The following is a 16,182-nucleotide window of genomic DNA, read 5'->3' on the forward strand; positions in this document are numbered from 1 at the left end:
AAGTCGGACCCTAAATCCTGGGCAGGCCCAGCGTCCACATGTCCATCTGTCTGTTTACCGATTTCCCTGTGACTATGGGTCGACGCGCCCTGCTCTGGCCACGGCAGGTGCAGGGTTAAGGCGGGGGGGAGAGTTTCCCGAGTCGGGAGGGGGGACGAGGGGCGGACCCGGTCCAGCCCCGCCCCGCGCCGAGCCAAGCCGGAGCCCCGCCGGAGCCCCGTCGGAGCCTGGCCTCAGCCCCAGCCAGAGCCGGCACGGAGCCGGAACGGCGGACCCCGCGCCCCGGCGGCGCCGGAGCCCCGGCCGGTGAGTCCCGCAGGAGCCGCGCTCAGGGGAAGTTTGGGGCGCGCTCGCCTGGACCCGCCCCCCGCCTCCCGCGAGCTGGAAGTTTGGGGCCAGGAGGCCATCACGCCAAGGGTCCCAGGAGCGTGGCCCCCGCGGGAAAGGAGAGGCTGAGGAGCTTGGGGATCTGCTCTGAGGGGACTCGGAGGTACAGCTGCTCATTCCTACTGGAAACGCCCTGGACTGTGGGAGTCTAGAGTCCTAATGCTCATGGGATCCCAAAATCATCCCCCTCCCTACTTCTGGACACCAAGGAGCCTGGCCTCTAGGAACCTGGCATGGGCAAACCCCTAAGAGTAGACCTGAAGGGAGAATGTGGGACCCCGGCGTCCAGCTCCTCCCCTCCCAGTCCCAAACGCCCTGATTTTGGCCTTTTGCTGGTGGGAATGGATGATCTCTGTGGAATGGCCCCCAAAAGGGTTGTAAGTATACCCTGGAGTCGGATCCCTGGCTGTCCAGGACATACTCGAAGGCAGTAAGGGGAGGGTACAGTAGGACTCTATTCATGCAGAGCCTCAGAATGAGGCTTGTCAAGAGGAAGAGAAGCGGGCCAGGGTGAAGTGTCCTATCCTAGTCAACTTACCTCTCACCTCAATGGAGATTTGAAGCGGGGGAGGATGTTGGGTGTTCTTAGGTGAGGGCAGGGGGTGGGGAGAGAATCCCTCATGCCCCATAGGAAGGGGGTAATTAGCCTGAGGATCTGGGAATCTGCCCCCTTTCCCACCCAGGAGGGCCTCGCCTCTACAGTGGTGTGCTAGCCAGCAGGGGCAGGTCCTCCCTGTGCCTTTCCCGCCAGGGATTTTGGGCCAGTCCTGCCCTCAGCTACAGACCACTCAACTGTACCCTCAGGGACCAGTCAGTGGCCCTGAACCTTTGTTTTCCCTCTCTCCTCCAGGTGAAGGCAAGGTCCCTGAACTGCTCAGACACTCCCTGTGGCCCTGAGTCAAGATGAGGCCCCATCATGCCCCTCAGTGAGACCTGCAGCCTAAGCAGATAGTATGGACTGCCTCTGGAGGTGAACACCATGGCTACAGGCAGTGGCCGGGCCTTTGCTTGGCAGGTGTTCCCACCCATGCCCACCTGCCGGGTGTACGGCACAGTGGCATACCAGGATGGGCACCTGCTAGTGTTGGGGGGCTGTGGCCGGGCTGGACTGCCCCTGGACACTGCCGAGACACTGGACATGGCCTCGCATACATGGCTTGCACTGGCACCCCTGCCCACTGCCCGGGCTGGGGCTGCTGCTGTGGTGCTGGGCAAGCAGGTGCTAGTGGTGGGCGGTGTGGATGAGGGCCAGAGCCCTGTAGCTGCCGTGGAGGCCTTCCTGGCTGATGAGGGCCGCTGGGAGCGTCGGGCCACCCTCCCTCAGGCAGCCATGGGGGTTGCAACTGTGGAGAGAGGTGAGTGGCCTTAAGGGAGTCCCTCAGGCGCCCCAACGCCCTCTATTCTTTTCTGACTTGGTCCCTTACCCTCAGAGATTGGACAAGAGCTGTAAATTTTGTCTGAGTGCCCTGGAGAGAGCTTTGACTCTTGTAAAGACCCTCTCCTACCTAGGTCTGAGCTGAGCTAGCAGCAGCCTTCACTGCCCTTTCCCGCTGTGAAGTGGGAGGCAGAGCCCAGGCTGGCCCCCAGTATGATGGGAGGCCCCAACCACCTCCCTGCCCATTCCTCTTCTCTAAGAGACTAGAAGGGGTAGTGCAATGACTCTCAGGGTTATAAATAGTCTAGGGGAGGGGGAGGGGAGCAGGGCCTTGGCTCAGAGCCCAGTAAGTGCTTAGATTCCCTCCCCCCCTCTTCTTCCCATATACCCGTTTACCAGGGAGCCAGAGATGGGAAGGCCAAGCTGGCCTGGGGATAGTTGCCATGGAAGCCCTCAGCTGACTAACCCATCTCCCCAAGGCCTCCAGATATGCCCCCAGCCGACCCGGAGGGTGTAACAGGGCCAGAACCTCCTCTAATGAAAGGGTGGGATACAGGGGGGCTGGTAGGGCTTCTGGGCAGAAGGCTTGTGGCCAGCACCTCCACCCTACAGGCCTAAGCCGCTCTCCTAGCACCCAGCTGATCCCCAGAGATCCCTCCCCAGTCTGAGTTCTATGCTTAGCAGATCCCCATATGCCCCTCCCTGGCTGAAACCATCCTCCACCCTCCTTCCCCTAGAGGAGCCTCCACCTTGTGGCCTCCAGGTCTGACCACGGTCCTGCTTAGATGCCAGACTTGGTTGCCATAGCATCTCCAGGGAGACAGAGATGGATTATAATTAGATCATCTGCCTCCTGCTCTTCACTTGGAGGGACCCTGGCCAGAGCAGGACTCCTAAAGGAGAGTTTCTCTGCTGCTTGGGAGGGGTACTACAAACATGTGGGGCCCCAGCCACCCCCAGGCCTGACCAGGGCAGCTGTCAGGGTAAGGTGCCCTGGCCAGGCTGAGGTGCACTCTGAATCACTCTTTTCTATGCAGATGGTATGGTGTATGCTCTGGGGGGAATGGGCCCAGACACGGCTCCCCAGGCCCAAGTTCGGGTATATGAGCCCCGGCGGGACTGCTGGCTTTCGCTACCCTCCATGCCCACACCCTGCTACGGGGCTTCTACCTTCCTGCACGGGAACAAGATCTATGTCCTGGGTAAGGGCCTGGGGGATGTGGGAAAGGGGCTTGAAGTGCAGAAGCACCTATCCCCATAGGTTGGCTGGGATCAGGTTTAGCCTGAGATGGCAGGACAAGAGAAGCTTTGAGTGAGCCAGGCTTGCTTGGAGGTTCTGACCTTTGGTGGCCCTCCTGGGCCAGAAAACCAAACCCCAGTGCCTGAGGATCTGCAGGGTAGGATCCATGCTCAGGTGTGCACACAGCTGGGTATGGGGGGGCTAGGGTGGGCAGTGGTGAAGGCTTAGCAACCTGGTGGAGGAGGAGCCTAGTAGGCCTCCCAGGCTCCTTCCCAGGTGTCCCAATTTCATTGGCAGGGGGCCGCCAGGGAAAGCTCCCAGTGACTGCTTTTGAGGCCTTTGATCTGGAGGCCTGTACCTGGACCCGGCACCCAAGCCTGCCCAGCCGCCGGGCCTTTGCTGGCTGTGCCATGGCGGAAGGCAACGTCTTTAGCCTGGGTGGCCTGCAGCAGCCCGGGCCCCACAATTTCTACTCCCGCCCACACTTTGTCAACACTGTGGAGATGTTCGACCTGGAACATGGTGAGCAGTGGCTACCTGGGCTGTTCTCCCACTTTCCATGGGATGGAGGGGCACAGTGTATGTTGTGGGGCTGGATCTGACCTCACCTTTCCTGCAGGGTCCTGGACCAAGCTGCCCCGCAGCCTGCGCATGAGGGATAAGAGGGCCGACTTTGTGGTTGGCTCCCTTGGGGGCCACATCATGGCCATTGGGGGCCTTGGTGAGTATCTGTGGGGCTAGGGATAGGTGGTGAGCCCAAGACAGGAAGGAGGAACCCCAAGCATGAGCACTATCTCCTGCCCTTCTTCACACACTCCAGGGATCAGGGCTTTGTGAGCTTCCCTTTCCCAGTCTGTGAAACAGACAGCGTGTAGTCTGCATAGCCTAACTCTTGGGGTGTCCCTCAGCACCTGACTGATGGCTCTGTACCAGCAGCGGGCTAGGAGACAGAAACAGGACAAGTGACCACTGAATGAATGGACAAGTAGAAATCTAAAGAAATGAACGAATGATGAATGGGGGCTATGAGTAGCAAGGCACTGGTAGCCCATCCTGGGGTGATGCCTGCTGGGCCATCTCTGGGCTCAGCAAGCAAAAGAGCAGGGGCCCTTGTAGCCGGTGCCCTTTACAACTTCTGTCTCCTTCCTGCAGGCAACCAGCCTTGCCCTCTGGGCTCTGTGGAGGGCTTCAGCCTTGCACGGCGGCGCTGGGAGGCCCTGCCCACCATGCCCACAGCCCGCTGCTCCTGTTCTAGTCTGCAGGCTGGGCCCTGGCTGTTTGTCATTGGGGGTGTGGCCCAGGGTCCCAGCCAAGCTGTGGAGGCGCTGTGTCTGCGTGATGGGGTCTGAATGCCTGATGGGATGTGTCAGCTGGGGCAGCGCATGCCAGAGGCACAGGTCTGTGGCTCCTTTTGCTGCTGAAGAAGCTCACTGTGGCTCTGTGGGATGAGGGAGGCACAGGGTCAGGTACTTGAGACAAATGTCTCAAAGGGTGAGGGGACTTTGTCTCTAGTGCAGGACACATATGCTTATACCCACCTTTATCCCCATTCATTCATGGACCATGCCTAGCTCCACACTTGCTCTGGAACTACTGGGCCCTCTGTCCAACTGGGAAGTGGGAGGGTGGGAGAGCTGGCCTCATGCCCCACAGGATTAGTGCCTACTTGGAGTTGACCAGGCTCACCCTAATAGCTGTTCCTGAAAAATCCTAGCCGTCAGCCACCTTGAAGGCCTCTGTGGCCCCAGGAGAATTCAGACAGGTCAGAGGACACGGAGTGGAGGAGTGGATGTAGGAACCTCCAGAGAACCAGAGGAATATTGGCTTTGGGCCCTTTACACTGTTGACTGTGTGATCTTGAGCAAGTCATTTCACCTCTCTGTGCCTCAGCATCCTCATCTGTAAATGGGGACCTCTGAAACCTTCCTGCCCTACCTACCTCACAGGGCTGTTGTGAGGACCCAGGAAGTTCAGATGTGAAAGTAAAAGTGCTGCTAAAATCCGGTGTATGGCCCTCGGTGTGAACTCCTGTGTTGCCCCTGCAGCCCCTTGCCCTCCTTCAGGGGCCTTGATTCTCCCAGGGAGGAGGGTCCAGAGTAGCCTTTTGGATCTGGCTTCTGCCCCCAAAGTGTTCTGGTGTCTTAGCCCCACCTAAGCCTTAGTTTCTCTTTTGGTGACGTAGGATGACTGCTGCCCTCCACTGTCCTGGGTGTTAGAGGGCACTCACAGGACGGCCAGAGAAGAGCTTAGAAAACTATAGCAAAGCACCACAGGGTCAGGATGACCTCCAGGTCCACAATGCGCAGGATCTCCTCAAAGTCTCTGCTCACCTCCATAGGGAGGGGTGGTCCAGTGGGGGCTGTGGCCAGGGCAGGCTCCCCCTTTCCCAGCTTAGGCAGAACTATGTGGCTTCCCACCAGACCCCTAGAGACATAGTAGCTTCCCAGAGAAATCAAAGCTGCCAGCCCTTGCCTCCTCCTCCAGTCTTTGCTGCTCAAGAGGAGGGCCCACGGACCCCGCTTTCCCTGTAGCCACATGAATGCAAGGGGCTCACAGCTGGGTTTACTGCAAGAATGGATTTGGGGTCCCAGAACTGATCTGCTGTAACCATGGTGACCCTCCTGGACCCTTTGCCTCCTGCAGGGTTCTCGCTCAGTGGCAGGGTTCCCAGGGCAGCACCTCCCCTGCCCAGCACACAGGTGCCATGGGCTTACTGCTCTCCAGCTTCTAAGAACCCTTGGGCTGCAAACACAGACAGGCTGCTGTGTCAGCTGTCCTTGTTTAATGCTCTGGACCAATTTAGACACTCCGAGACCCCATCATGAAGGTAATGCCGCAGCAGCTTGGGTCTTGGGATCCCTGGGAGGTCAGGCAGTGTGTTGGTGACTGGTCCCATGTTGTTGCTGCCACAGTGGCCACCCCGGGATGGCTGGCAGAAGTTCTGCCGGTAGGTGGTGCTGGTGTGGGGAGGCTCGATCTGCACAAAGTGGATAAGGCGCTGGGGGAGGTCACTGAGTCCTGGGCCTGACCGGAAATTGGCCTGGTAGGAGGATTCAAGGGGCCGCTGCTCGCCCAACTCCAGCTCATGGGGTGCCCAGCGCAGGAAGGTGTGCCGCTGCCATAGGCGCTCCAGGTCTTTCCGCCTTCCGATTCCCTGCAGCAGGCAGTAGGGGCCCTCCTCAATGGTGTGGGTCCTTGGCCCACAGTCCTGGCACCAAGCACCCCTCGGCCCCTCCTCAACCCAAGCCTACTTGGTGATACCTGGCTCCCCTGGCCTGTATCCCAGCCTCTTTGGCCTGCTTCCCCAGCCATGCCTTCCATTCCAGGATGAAACCTCCAGAAAGTCAGTGGCCCCTAGGATATTTGTGCATTGCCAGGCAAGCTAGTGGATGAAACCAAAGCAGAGGTACCTTTGTTTGGGGAATGGGCTGTTTCCCAGACAAGAGAGGTTGTCAGGAGCCCTCCCTCCCCTCAGTGTCTTATGCCCTCCACCCTACCTCAACTTCAACCTAGGCTGGGGCCCTGCCCGCTCTCCTTCCTTTGTTCAGTACTCACTTTGTCGAAAGAAGTACGGTTGTCATGCTTGGAGAACAAGTGTTGCTGCGCTGGTTCCTTTAAAGACAGTGAGAAAGAAGGTGAATGGGGAAAAATGATGCTCACCTGCCCTTAAGATGTTACCTCAGGATCCATAATGGAGGGAGCTGCCAGGAGCCACTACCCCTAAGCTGCTAAACTTCCCACAATCCTGAAAGGGCAGTTAGAAATTAAAGCTATGCTCCACTCCTAGGACATCTCATGCTGGTATTTGCCTCCAAAGCCGAAGTCTCTAGGACTGCTGATTGAGGAAGGGGCTGAGGCATCTTCTAAGGCATCCTGCCATCAGAAGGGCAGTGGTTCAAGTTTCATATCAGGCCCTTTAACTCTTAGATTGCCCAGGACCAGACTTTAATTCTCTCCTCCCCTCTGTCCACACTTAATCTTTCATCAGTAACCCAAGTTCTTGGCCCTAAGTACCACCTGGAAACTGCCATTTCTCTTTCTAGCTTGAGCTCTCTCCTGAACTCCAGACTCAGTAGCCAACAGGCTATTCCATATCCCCATGTAAATGTCTTACAGGCATCTCCAAACACATGACTGAGCTCTGGATCATTTGCCAACCCCACCCCTCCGCAGCCTTCCCCAGGTCAGGTCATGGTAGCTAGATCCTACCAAACACCTTGGAGTCCCCTTGATACTCTTCTTTCACACCCTATATCCAAAGTGTCAGGAAATCCTGTTGATTATTCCTTCAATATGTACCCAAGATTGAACCATTCCTCAGTAGGTCCACTGCTTTCCCTGATCCAAGAGGCACCTTCTTCTCTTGCTTGAATAATTGCAAGAGCTTCCTACCTGGTGTCCCTGCTTCAAAGCTTTCCCTTCCAGTTTATTGTCCTCTTAGCAGGCAGAATAATTCTTCTGATATGTAGATCAGATCATCTCCCTTGTTTGCTGAAAATCCACAACAGTTCCTCATGTTTATAAAAGCCAAAATCATCATAGTGGTCCATGAGACCCACACAATATTGATCTCTCCATTACCTGCAACCTCACTGGCATCCTTACTTCTCGTGAAACACACCAGCTATTTCCACTTTGGGCCTTTGTACCACCTGTGCCTTCTGTCTGGGACTCTTCCTGTAGCTGGCCGTAGGACTCCCTCTCACCTCCCTCTTGGGAGGACTTCTTCAAGCACTAAGACCAGCCATGCGTCACCCCAACTCTGCATCTTCCACTTTCTGGCATACTAGGTGACTGTGTAGTATGATGTTGCCTAATGTTTCTGATAAGAATATAAGCTCCTTGTGGGCAAATATTATTGTCTGTCTTGCTCCTTCTGTAACTCCAACACTGAGCCCGGTGCCTGGGCAAATACATGTTTGCTGTTTAATCAATGAACAAGGTTTAGAAAACCCCCAGGGCATTTGCTTTGGCCCAGTTGGAGCCAGAGAACCATGCCCTATCCCTGGGCAGAGAAAGACCACCCCCAGGCCCCCAGACCTCAATAGGAATCTCTCCTAAGACCATCCACCTTGCCTTTGTGCCTGGTCTCTGGGCCTAGAGTTCCCTGTCCCCAGCCGTTCAGCTTCTCCTGCTGCAGACCTGAATGAAGTGTCTGATCTGATGAGTTCAGCTTGGCTGGGTTGGGGTATGAGCAATGGCTGACAGCAGGTTCCTAGATAAAAGGCTGGAGCTAGCTCCATCCCAGATCCCTGAACCAGAATCTTCTGTGGTATGTGTCTTTAACAAGCTCCCTTATCAGGACCTCCTGCCCTAGACAGCTGGTGTTGGTTTCCAATAGAATGAAAGCTCCATGAAGGTGGGAAGCCAGGCAGCCTTACCTTTCATTCCTCATAAAGCAAACTGACATGACAGGGATTAAAAACCCAAGGCCCTTTTAGAAAAAAAAAACAGGAAAAAATCTTCAGTATTTAGAACTGGGCAAAGAGTTCTTTGACTTGATACCAAAAGCAAGAGCAATAAAGGAAAAAATTGATAAATTGGACGTCATCAAAAAATTTTTAAAGTTTTGCTTTGTGAAAATTTGTGTAAAGAAGATGAAAAGACAAGCTACAGACTGGGAGAAAATATTTGTAAACCAAATATCCAATAAAGGAATAATACCTAGAATATATAAAGAATTCTCACAACTCAACAGTAAAATAACAATCCAATTAGGAAATGGGCAAATGTCAGATGTCTATCGACAGATGAATGGATAAAAAAAATGTGGTATGTATATGTATATATATATATACATACACACACACACACACAATGGAATATCACACAACCATCAGAAAATGAAATCTTGCCATTTGCAATGGTGTGGATGGAACTAGAGGGTATTATGCTAAGTAAAATAAGTCAATCAGAGAAAGACAATTATATGATCTCACTGATATGTAGAATTTAAGAAACAAGGGAGAGGATCATAGAGGAAGAGAAGAAAAAAATGAAACAAGACAAAACCAGAGAGGGAGACAAATCATAAGAGACTCTTAATCTTAGGAAACAAACTGAGGTTTGCTGGAGGGGACGGGGGTGGGAGGATGGGGTAAGTGGGTGATGGACACTGGGGAGGGCATGTGTTATAATGAGCACTGGGTATTATATAAGACTGATGGATCACAGACCTGTACCATTGAAACAAATAATACATTATATGTTAAGTAATTGAATTTAAATTAAAAAAAAAGAAAATGGGCAAACAACATAAAGGCATTTCACTGAAGAGGATATACAGATGGCAAATAACACATGAAAAAATGTTCACCATCATTAAATGTTAGTGAAATACAAATTAAAATCACAATGAGATATCATGACGTATTTATCAGAATGGCTAAAATAAAACAGAGACAATACCAAATGTTGCTGAGAATGCAGAGAAACTGGATCATTCATACATTGCTGGTGGGACTGTAAAATTGTACAGTCACTCTAGAAAACTTGGCAGTTTCTTTTAAAAACTAAACATACAACCACCATATAATCCAGCAATTGCACTCCTAGGCATTTAATCCAAAGAAATGAAAACTTATGTTCACCCAAAAACCTGTACCAGCTTTATTTGTAAGAACCAAAAACTGGAATCAGCCCAGATATTTTTAAAAGGTGAATGGTTACAAACTGTTTATACATGCCATAGAATACTACTCAGTAATGAAGAGGAATGAACCATGAACAACTTGGATGAATCTCTGGGAAATTATGCTGAGCAAGAAAAACCAATCTCCAAATATTGTGTGCCATATCATTCCATTTATATAACATTACTGAAATGACAAAATTTTAGAAAGGGAGAAGAGGCTGGTGGTTGCCAGGGATTAGGGACAGAAGAAGGGTGGAGGAACAGGAGGCTGGTGGGTGTGATTATAAAAGGGCACTACTAGGGATACTTGCCATGTTGGCCAGTATCTTAACTAAATAGGTGACAAAATTTTATAGGTCTTAATATACACAAATGAGTATAAGTAAAATAAGAAATCTGAGATAGGTGGGTTGCATTAATGTCACTGTCCTGGTTGCAGTATTATACTATAGTTTTACAAAATGTTATCATTGATAACATTGGGGAAAACTGGGAAAAGTATAGAAGGGATCTCTATTATTTCTCACAATAGGTTATGAATTTACAGTTATTTCAATAAGAATTTCAATTAAAAAAACCCTGGGAGTATGCAGCTAGTTCCAACTGACCCCCAAATTTCTTCTTCATCTCTATCCTTGGCTGAAGAATTGTACACAGCCCTAGAATGTGGATGCCTCTGTTTTTGGAAGCAGCTCTGACTCTGAAAACTCACTATGTATGTATTTTTGCCTTTTGATATTTTTATTACTCCAAAAAGCTTCATTAAGAAAAATTTAGCTTTCTGACTCTGTGCTTGTGTCTTCAACACCTTCACAGTGTTTTTCTGCTCCTCAGTAAGGAAAGCACACTTGATCCGGTCATAGACACACTTAGCATATAGGGAACCACTACAGGCCCTGCTGACGTGTTGTTTGCTTGTTTGTTCTAGACAACCTCATAAGAACTTTAGGTCTTACAACACAAACTTCTTGAAGTCAGCCTGGTCACATGCCCTTTGTAGATTGTGGTGCTTTCCCAACTTTGTTGGTATAAAGGTACACAATTCTATTACCAAGGGTTCAGGACAGCCTAGTTTTGTTAGAGGCTGTATTGCAGGACAGCCTATGATGGTATGTCAGATTCCAGATCATTCTGAATGCCTGTAGACACCATCCCCGGAAGAGTGAAACTCACTATTCTAACAGTGGCAGAATGATCTATTGACTTCCATTGACTCAAGTTTTGTTCTCACAATAGTGGGAGCCTGGTAAGAAGTGCAGTCATTTCCTTCCACCCAGGCAGTTCTGAGTATTCTTATCCCTGGAGAGGATTTCACCTGCATCTTTGTTTCTAGGGATCCTTTTCCACTGAGGTAGTAAAACCCATGGTCTCTGAGCAGGTGGGCTTGGGCTGGAGTTCCAGCTGAAGAAACATTGGAGGAAAGGTAGATTTCCTGGGAGGGGGCAGTAGTTGCATGTGGGAGGGCTAAGGGCCCTTGTGGAGGCTGGGCATTCTGCAGTCAGTAGGATGCGAAGTAAGGAGCCCCTGTGACAGACTGAGTCATGGCAGGGGTGGGACAGGGAGGAATACAACAATCATGGCACCACCAAGGAAGGACCTACTCCAAACCATGAGTCCCTGGGACTCTTGTCTGACCTTAAGAACAAACAAGACCAGTATTACATGTCCCAAGAGTCAGGCAGGTGAAGGCTAGAAATAAGTTAATCTGGTGTAGAAGAGAAAAAGAAAAAGAAGAAAAGAGAATTTTCTTGCGTCTGAATGACACAGACAAAATTCTACCTGCCCCAAACTAAAGAAAAGTGGTGTCACATCTTGAAAAGTTTTTCAACAGGGCGCGTGGGTGGCTCAGTCGGTTGAGCGACTGCCTTCAGCTCAGGTCATGATCCTGGAGTCCCGGGATCGAGTCCCACATCGGGCTCCCTGCTCGGCAGGGAGTCTGCTTCTCCCTCTGACCCTCTTCCCTCTCGTGCTATCTCTCATTCTCTCTCTCTCAAATAAATAAATAAAATCTTTAAAAAAAAAAAAGAAAAGTTTTTCAACAATAATAGCTGCAAGCAGTTGGTTGAAACCTGGTATCTCTTAGCTAATAGGAAAATAAAATGTGCACCTTCCCCAAACAGTCCCACTAATTAAAAGAGCTTTAGACATAGAATGAGCCACCAGACTTGGCATTTATACAATCTGAGCCCAAGACACATAGATCATGCTGTTTGGGGCTGCTGGTATTGCTAGTAAATGCTTTGTGTAGCAAGTCTTCAATTAAAACATGTCCCAAAACATCTTCCCTACTTCTGTTTCTGGGGAACAGATTGAGAGGATGTTCCAGTGTTTAGGATGACAGCTGCCACTGGGCTCCTACAAACATCCAGCAGAAAGTCCCCAGTTTGCCTCTGTCCCTGCACTACCCAGGTCCCATTATTCTCAAGGGGGAGGTGCCTCCAGATAAGCAGTCTAGAGCTGCATTTGGGCCTGGCTCTCTCAGTAGGCAGTGCCAGGCAGCCCTTCTAACTCAGAATGCTAAGGAAATTCAGGCTCCATAGCATGGCAGCCTCCAAGACCCTGTTCTTGGCCTGGGAAAGCAAATCATGGAGAATTCAGATGGCAGATCAAGTAGGATCTGGCTAGAGGCTTGGAAGCAAGAAGTTGCGGTGGGCAGAGCATGTTCTGGACACTCCTCCGGGTCCCTTTCCATATTCTCCACCCTGCTGTTGCCCGGGGGGCTGATCTGAGTGCATTTCTCACCAGCCTGCTTTCCTTCTGGCCACTGAAAAGCCCTGGGAAGAGATGGAGGGAAGGAAGGAGAGGTCTCTTCTCTTAACTCCCTCCCAGATGAGCCCCCACCTGCCTGTGTCTCTCCCTCAAGATCACCACTCCTCTCGGCGCCTGGGTGGCTCAGTCGTTAAGCATCTGCCTTCGGCTCAGGTCATGATCCCGGGGTGCTCGGATCGAGTCCCACATCGGGCTCCCTGCTCGGCGGGAAGCCTGCTTCTCCCTCTCCCACTCCCACTCCCCCTGCTTGTGTTCCTGCTCTCGCTGTGTCTCTCTGTCAAATAAATTTTTAAAATCTTAAAAAAAAAAAAAGAACTACCCTCTCAGGGTAGTTCTCTCCACACCACCCTCCCCTTCTGGGTTCTATGAGCCATACTTTCCCCTGTCCCTTTGGGCCCAATGGTACTGACCACTTGGTTGTTGCCAACCTGTGATACCACCTTTACTTGAGGACCTCACATTTACTCCTTTGCATGTACACTCTGTTGAGTTCTCCTACTTTGAGTGAGTTTTTTACTGTTGGGACCCCAGCTGATGATCAGTGCCCCTCCTTGTTTCCAGGCCTAGAAGCAGTAGAGAGTCTGGGCCCTGGGCTCTCTCTCTCCTGTTCTCTGGAAGCCTTTTCCAGACACTTCTGCCATCACCCCCTTCTAGTCCTCCTTGGCTATGCATGTGAGTGGGTACCTAGCCACTTTATATGCTGCTTCCCTCACCAGAGGAGGCCTCCTGGGCCCCTGAACTACAAGGCTGACCGTGGATTAGACCACGGGCTTTCATGACATCAAGGAATTTGAGCTTGAGAGCAGTTGTTGGCAAAACTCAAGGCTTACTTTCTGGGTTCTGGAGGATCTCTCCCCATGACCACCTACTCAAACTGGGCCCTGACCCTCCCCCCACCTAGAAGGAACATTGAGCAAGACTGTCCAGCTTGTACCAGCTCTTCTCCACCCTTTCTATAGGTGGAGATAAGGAAATATGCTATTTCAGGGAAGAGTGGCCAGGCCTCATGCATTTTCTGGGGATAAGCTGGCCTCAGGTCTCAGTCCAGCAGTGGTAGGTCTCGGGATGATGCTTTTGGGGTCTGAGAGAAACAGAAACTGGCCCAGCCACCCCAGCTGCCCCCAGGGCTGCCTTGTACCTGACATCGCTGCAGGAACACTGCTGGAGGCTGGGGCTTGGCTGCAAGGCGGTATTCTTGAGCACTTTCACTCTTGAATTGACCTCTGTAGTGCCCATAGAAGCCAGTGTTGTGCTATAATAAGGCAGGCATGAGGGTGAATCTCTCCCAAACACTTATCCTGAGTCTCAGACCTCAGGGTCCCCAGACCAGAAGCCTCTCCTGGGAGCTACTGACAGAATAAAAAGAATCTGAGGAGAGGGACACCCATCTGCCATCCATCATTAGAACAATTGGCCTCAGGATGCCTGGGTGGCTCAGTCAGTTAAGCATCTGCCTTCGACTCGGGTCATGATCCCAGGGTCCTGGGATCGAGTCCTGCATCGGGCTCCTTACTCAGCGGGGAGACTGCTTCTCCTTCTGCCTGCCGCTCCCCCTGCTCTCTCTCTGACAAATAAAATCTTAAAAAAAAAAAAAAAAAAAAGAACAGTTGGCCTCAGCTGTGCTGGTCCACCTGGGAGGGCTATGTGTGTGTAGGGAAAGGGCACTTTTTTTTTCCTTTTCCCTTTTTTCCTTTCTTCCATCCTTCCCCTCTTTCTTTCATAAGATCCTAGTATAAGCCAGGGAGGCAACAGTGAAAGGACAGAAATATCCTGGTCCTTGCAAACTTTCCTTCTGGTGAGGGAGTCAGACACAGCAAATAGGGTCAGGGAGGAAATAACCTCTGATGACTAGATCCAGAGTGACAGGGAACAGGGATAGCCCCTCATGACAATGAAGGTGGGACCTGAACATGAGGAGTCAGCTGTGTGAGGAACAGGAGAAGAGCATTCTATGTGATGGGAACTGAAAAAGCAAAGGTTCCAAAGCTAGAAAGAAATGTGCTGCAAGGACAAAATAGAACAAAAATCCTTATGACTAAAGGATTTTGAGCAAACTAGTCAGGTAAGGGCAGGGAAGGGCAGGGCTCACACTAGTTTAAGAATATGGATTCTCGGGGCACCTGGGTGTCTCAGTTGGTTAAGTGTCTGCTTTAGGCTCAGGTCATGATCCCAGGGTCCTGGGATCAAGCCCCACATCAGGCTCCCTGCTCAATGGGAAGCCTGCTTCTCCTTCTTCCTCTGCCTTCCACTTCCCCGGCTTGTACTCTCCTTGTCAAATAAATAAATAAATAAATAAAATCTTTAAAAAAAAGAATATGGATTCTCTTCAAAGAGCAAAGGGAGACTTTTCAGCAGAGGAGGGGACCAGACAGTTTTTGAGTTGGGGCAGTTCAGAGCACTGAGCCGAGTTTTGAGAACAGGGCCACTGGTGATATGATCCTTCCCTGGGGATTGAATGGATCCATCTTGGCATCTATTGATAAAGTCATGAGCACCTATTTGCCACAAACCCTGCTATTCTGGAGCAAGAAGGGCACCCTCTGAAACTGGAGCACCTAAGCAAGGGATAGGCTTTTCAGAAGAAGTACTTTACCAACAGTGATATCTTCTGGAGAGAATTTCAGAGACAGGGACTGGCAAAAGACATAAATGAGCATTTATCAGAGGTCTAAGAAGGAGCTATTCTGTGTTGATATCATTAGGTAGATGCCCTGTGACAACAACCATGTCTAGCCAGGGAACTCCTAGAGCCCAACTCTTTGTCCTGAGATCTCCCTGGAAAGGATGGGTATGTCTGGTCCTCCATGATCATAGCCTTGAGCAGAAACAAGCTGACCGAAGTTTGGCCTCTGGCCATCACAGCAGGTTCCTATACATGACCAAAAAGCCCTTTATCTTTTCATCCCACTGAGGGTTTGGGTTGCCCAACTTGTCTGTCCATCTTTCTATTATCTGTTGAACTTGCTCTCTATTCAGTTTAGTTCAATATTTACTGGGCTGCCTTTACGCATCCCAGGCATGGGACTGGGCATGGGATATACAGTGGAAAACAATCTTTGCCATCAAGATGTTCGCAGTATAGAAAGCAGTCAAACTCCAGAAGTCTGGGAGTACCAAGCAAAGAACTGGGAATAAATGGGGTGGCTAGAAGATTAGGAGGTTCCGCTGGTTAGCATGAGACCAGGACATATGGGAAAGGACATGGCATCAGAAAGACTAGGTAGGTTCCAGGGGTAACCTTAGAATGGCAGGGAAGTTCAGGGTCCTCCACCAGCCTGGATGCTGGATGAAATCCTTCTTGCTAAATTTACTTTCATGATTCATTCAAATTTCAGGTACTACCCCAGGGCCAGGAGCCAAGATTAATTGTAAAGTGCACTCTTACCCAGGAGCCTACTAAAGCACTTTGCATCTTTCCAGGAAGAAGTAGAAAAGGCAAACTTTCCTTTTGTCTTTTTGAGGCTATGTCTGAGGAAAGAGAATCTCAGCTTCTTGTTGCTTAGTGACAAAGGGAGGTTGTGACTGCACAATGCTGCTGAGATTGTTGAGACAGTGCCCAGCCGGCTACCCCTTTGTGCTTCCTGCTTGTTTTTACTTCTTTATGAGAGAAATCTGCCCCTCAGCATTAACAGCCTAGATAGAGTCCTTACATATAGAAATAGCCTAGATAGAGTCCATGCATATAGAAACATATACTCCACAGTAGAGTGTGATGAACTCATAGTCAATGAAATATCAAAGAACATTTTAAAGGTGAATCCTGCATTTTAATATTGT

At 50.8% G+C, this 16,182-nt stretch overlaps 2 protein-coding genes across 9 annotated transcripts; one reads left to right on the forward strand and one right to left on the reverse strand.

The window, feature by feature from the left end:
• Nucleotides 1-5,007, forward strand: KLHDC8B (kelch domain containing 8B). 3 transcript variants are annotated; one of them, XM_027584859.2, is made up of 6 exons: nt 7-490; nt 1,238-1,742; nt 2,800-2,964; nt 3,300-3,524; nt 3,622-3,723; nt 4,155-5,007. In XM_027584859.2, exons 2-6 carry the CDS (start codon nt 1,367-1,369, stop codon nt 4,349-4,351), a joined length of 1,065 nt encoding a protein of 354 aa, XP_027440660.1. In that variant the 5' UTR covers nt 7-490; nt 1,238-1,366; the 3' UTR covers nt 4,352-5,007. The 3 variants fall into 3 exon arrangements, with proteins under 3 accessions (XP_027440662.1, XP_027440660.1, XP_027440661.1); XM_027584860.2 differs by having other exon boundaries at nt 7-306; XM_027584861.2 differs by lacking the exon at nt 2,800-2,964 and having other exon boundaries at nt 1-490.
• Nucleotides 5,008-5,769: 762 nt separating this feature from the next.
• Nucleotides 5,770-15,882, reverse strand: C1H3orf84 (chromosome 1 C3orf84 homolog). 6 transcript variants are annotated; one of them, XM_027585178.1, is made up of 6 exons: nt 15,791-15,864; nt 14,999-15,038; nt 13,544-13,657; nt 12,379-12,410; nt 6,558-6,614; nt 5,770-6,177 (listed from the first exon to the last, which is right to left on the reverse strand). In XM_027585178.1, exons 3-6 carry the CDS (start codon nt 13,548-13,550, stop codon nt 5,770-5,772), a joined length of 504 nt encoding a protein of 167 aa, XP_027440979.1. In that variant the 5' UTR covers nt 13,551-13,657; nt 14,999-15,038; nt 15,791-15,864. The 6 variants fall into 6 exon arrangements, 5 of the variants coding, with proteins under 5 accessions (XP_027440979.1, XP_027440980.1, XP_027440981.1 ...); XM_027585179.1 differs by lacking the exon at nt 14,999-15,038 and having other exon boundaries at nt 13,544-13,754; nt 15,791-15,871; XM_027585180.1 differs by lacking the exon at nt 15,791-15,864 and having other exon boundaries at nt 13,544-13,751; nt 14,999-15,029.
• Between the last annotated feature and the right edge of the window lie 300 nt (nt 15,883-16,182).

This window comes from Zalophus californianus, chromosome 1, assembly GCF_009762305.2.
Source record: "Zalophus californianus isolate mZalCal1 chromosome 1, mZalCal1.pri.v2, whole genome shotgun sequence".
Classification (NCBI taxonomy): Eukaryota; Metazoa; Chordata; class Mammalia; order Carnivora; family Otariidae; genus Zalophus; species Zalophus californianus.

Bases quoted from the DNA above. Each gene is read 5' to 3' on its own strand.
- KLHDC8B (XM_027584859.2), top strand. From the start codon at position 1,367: ATGGCTACAGGCAGTGGCCGGGCCTTTGCTTGGCAGGTGTTCCCACCC. The intron at 1,743-2,799 runs GTGAGTGGCCTT...TTTTCTATGCAG, and splicing joins GGTTGCAACTGTGGAGAGAG to ATGGTATGGTGTATGCTCTG. The intron at 3,525-3,621 runs GTGAGCAGTGGC...CCTTTCCTGCAG, and splicing joins GATGTTCGACCTGGAACATG to GGTCCTGGACCAAGCTGCCC.
- C1H3orf84 (XM_027585177.1), bottom strand. From the start codon at position 15,817: ATGCAAAGTGCTTTAGTAGGCTCCTGG. The intron at 13,658-15,790 runs GTAAGAGTGCAC...GCCTTATTATAG, and splicing joins GTGCTTTAGTAGGCTCCTGG to CACAACACTGGCTTCTATGG. The intron at 6,615-13,543 runs GTACAAGGCAGC...CTGTCTTTAAAG, and splicing joins TGTTCCTGCAGCGATGTCAG to GAACCAGCGCAGCAACACTT.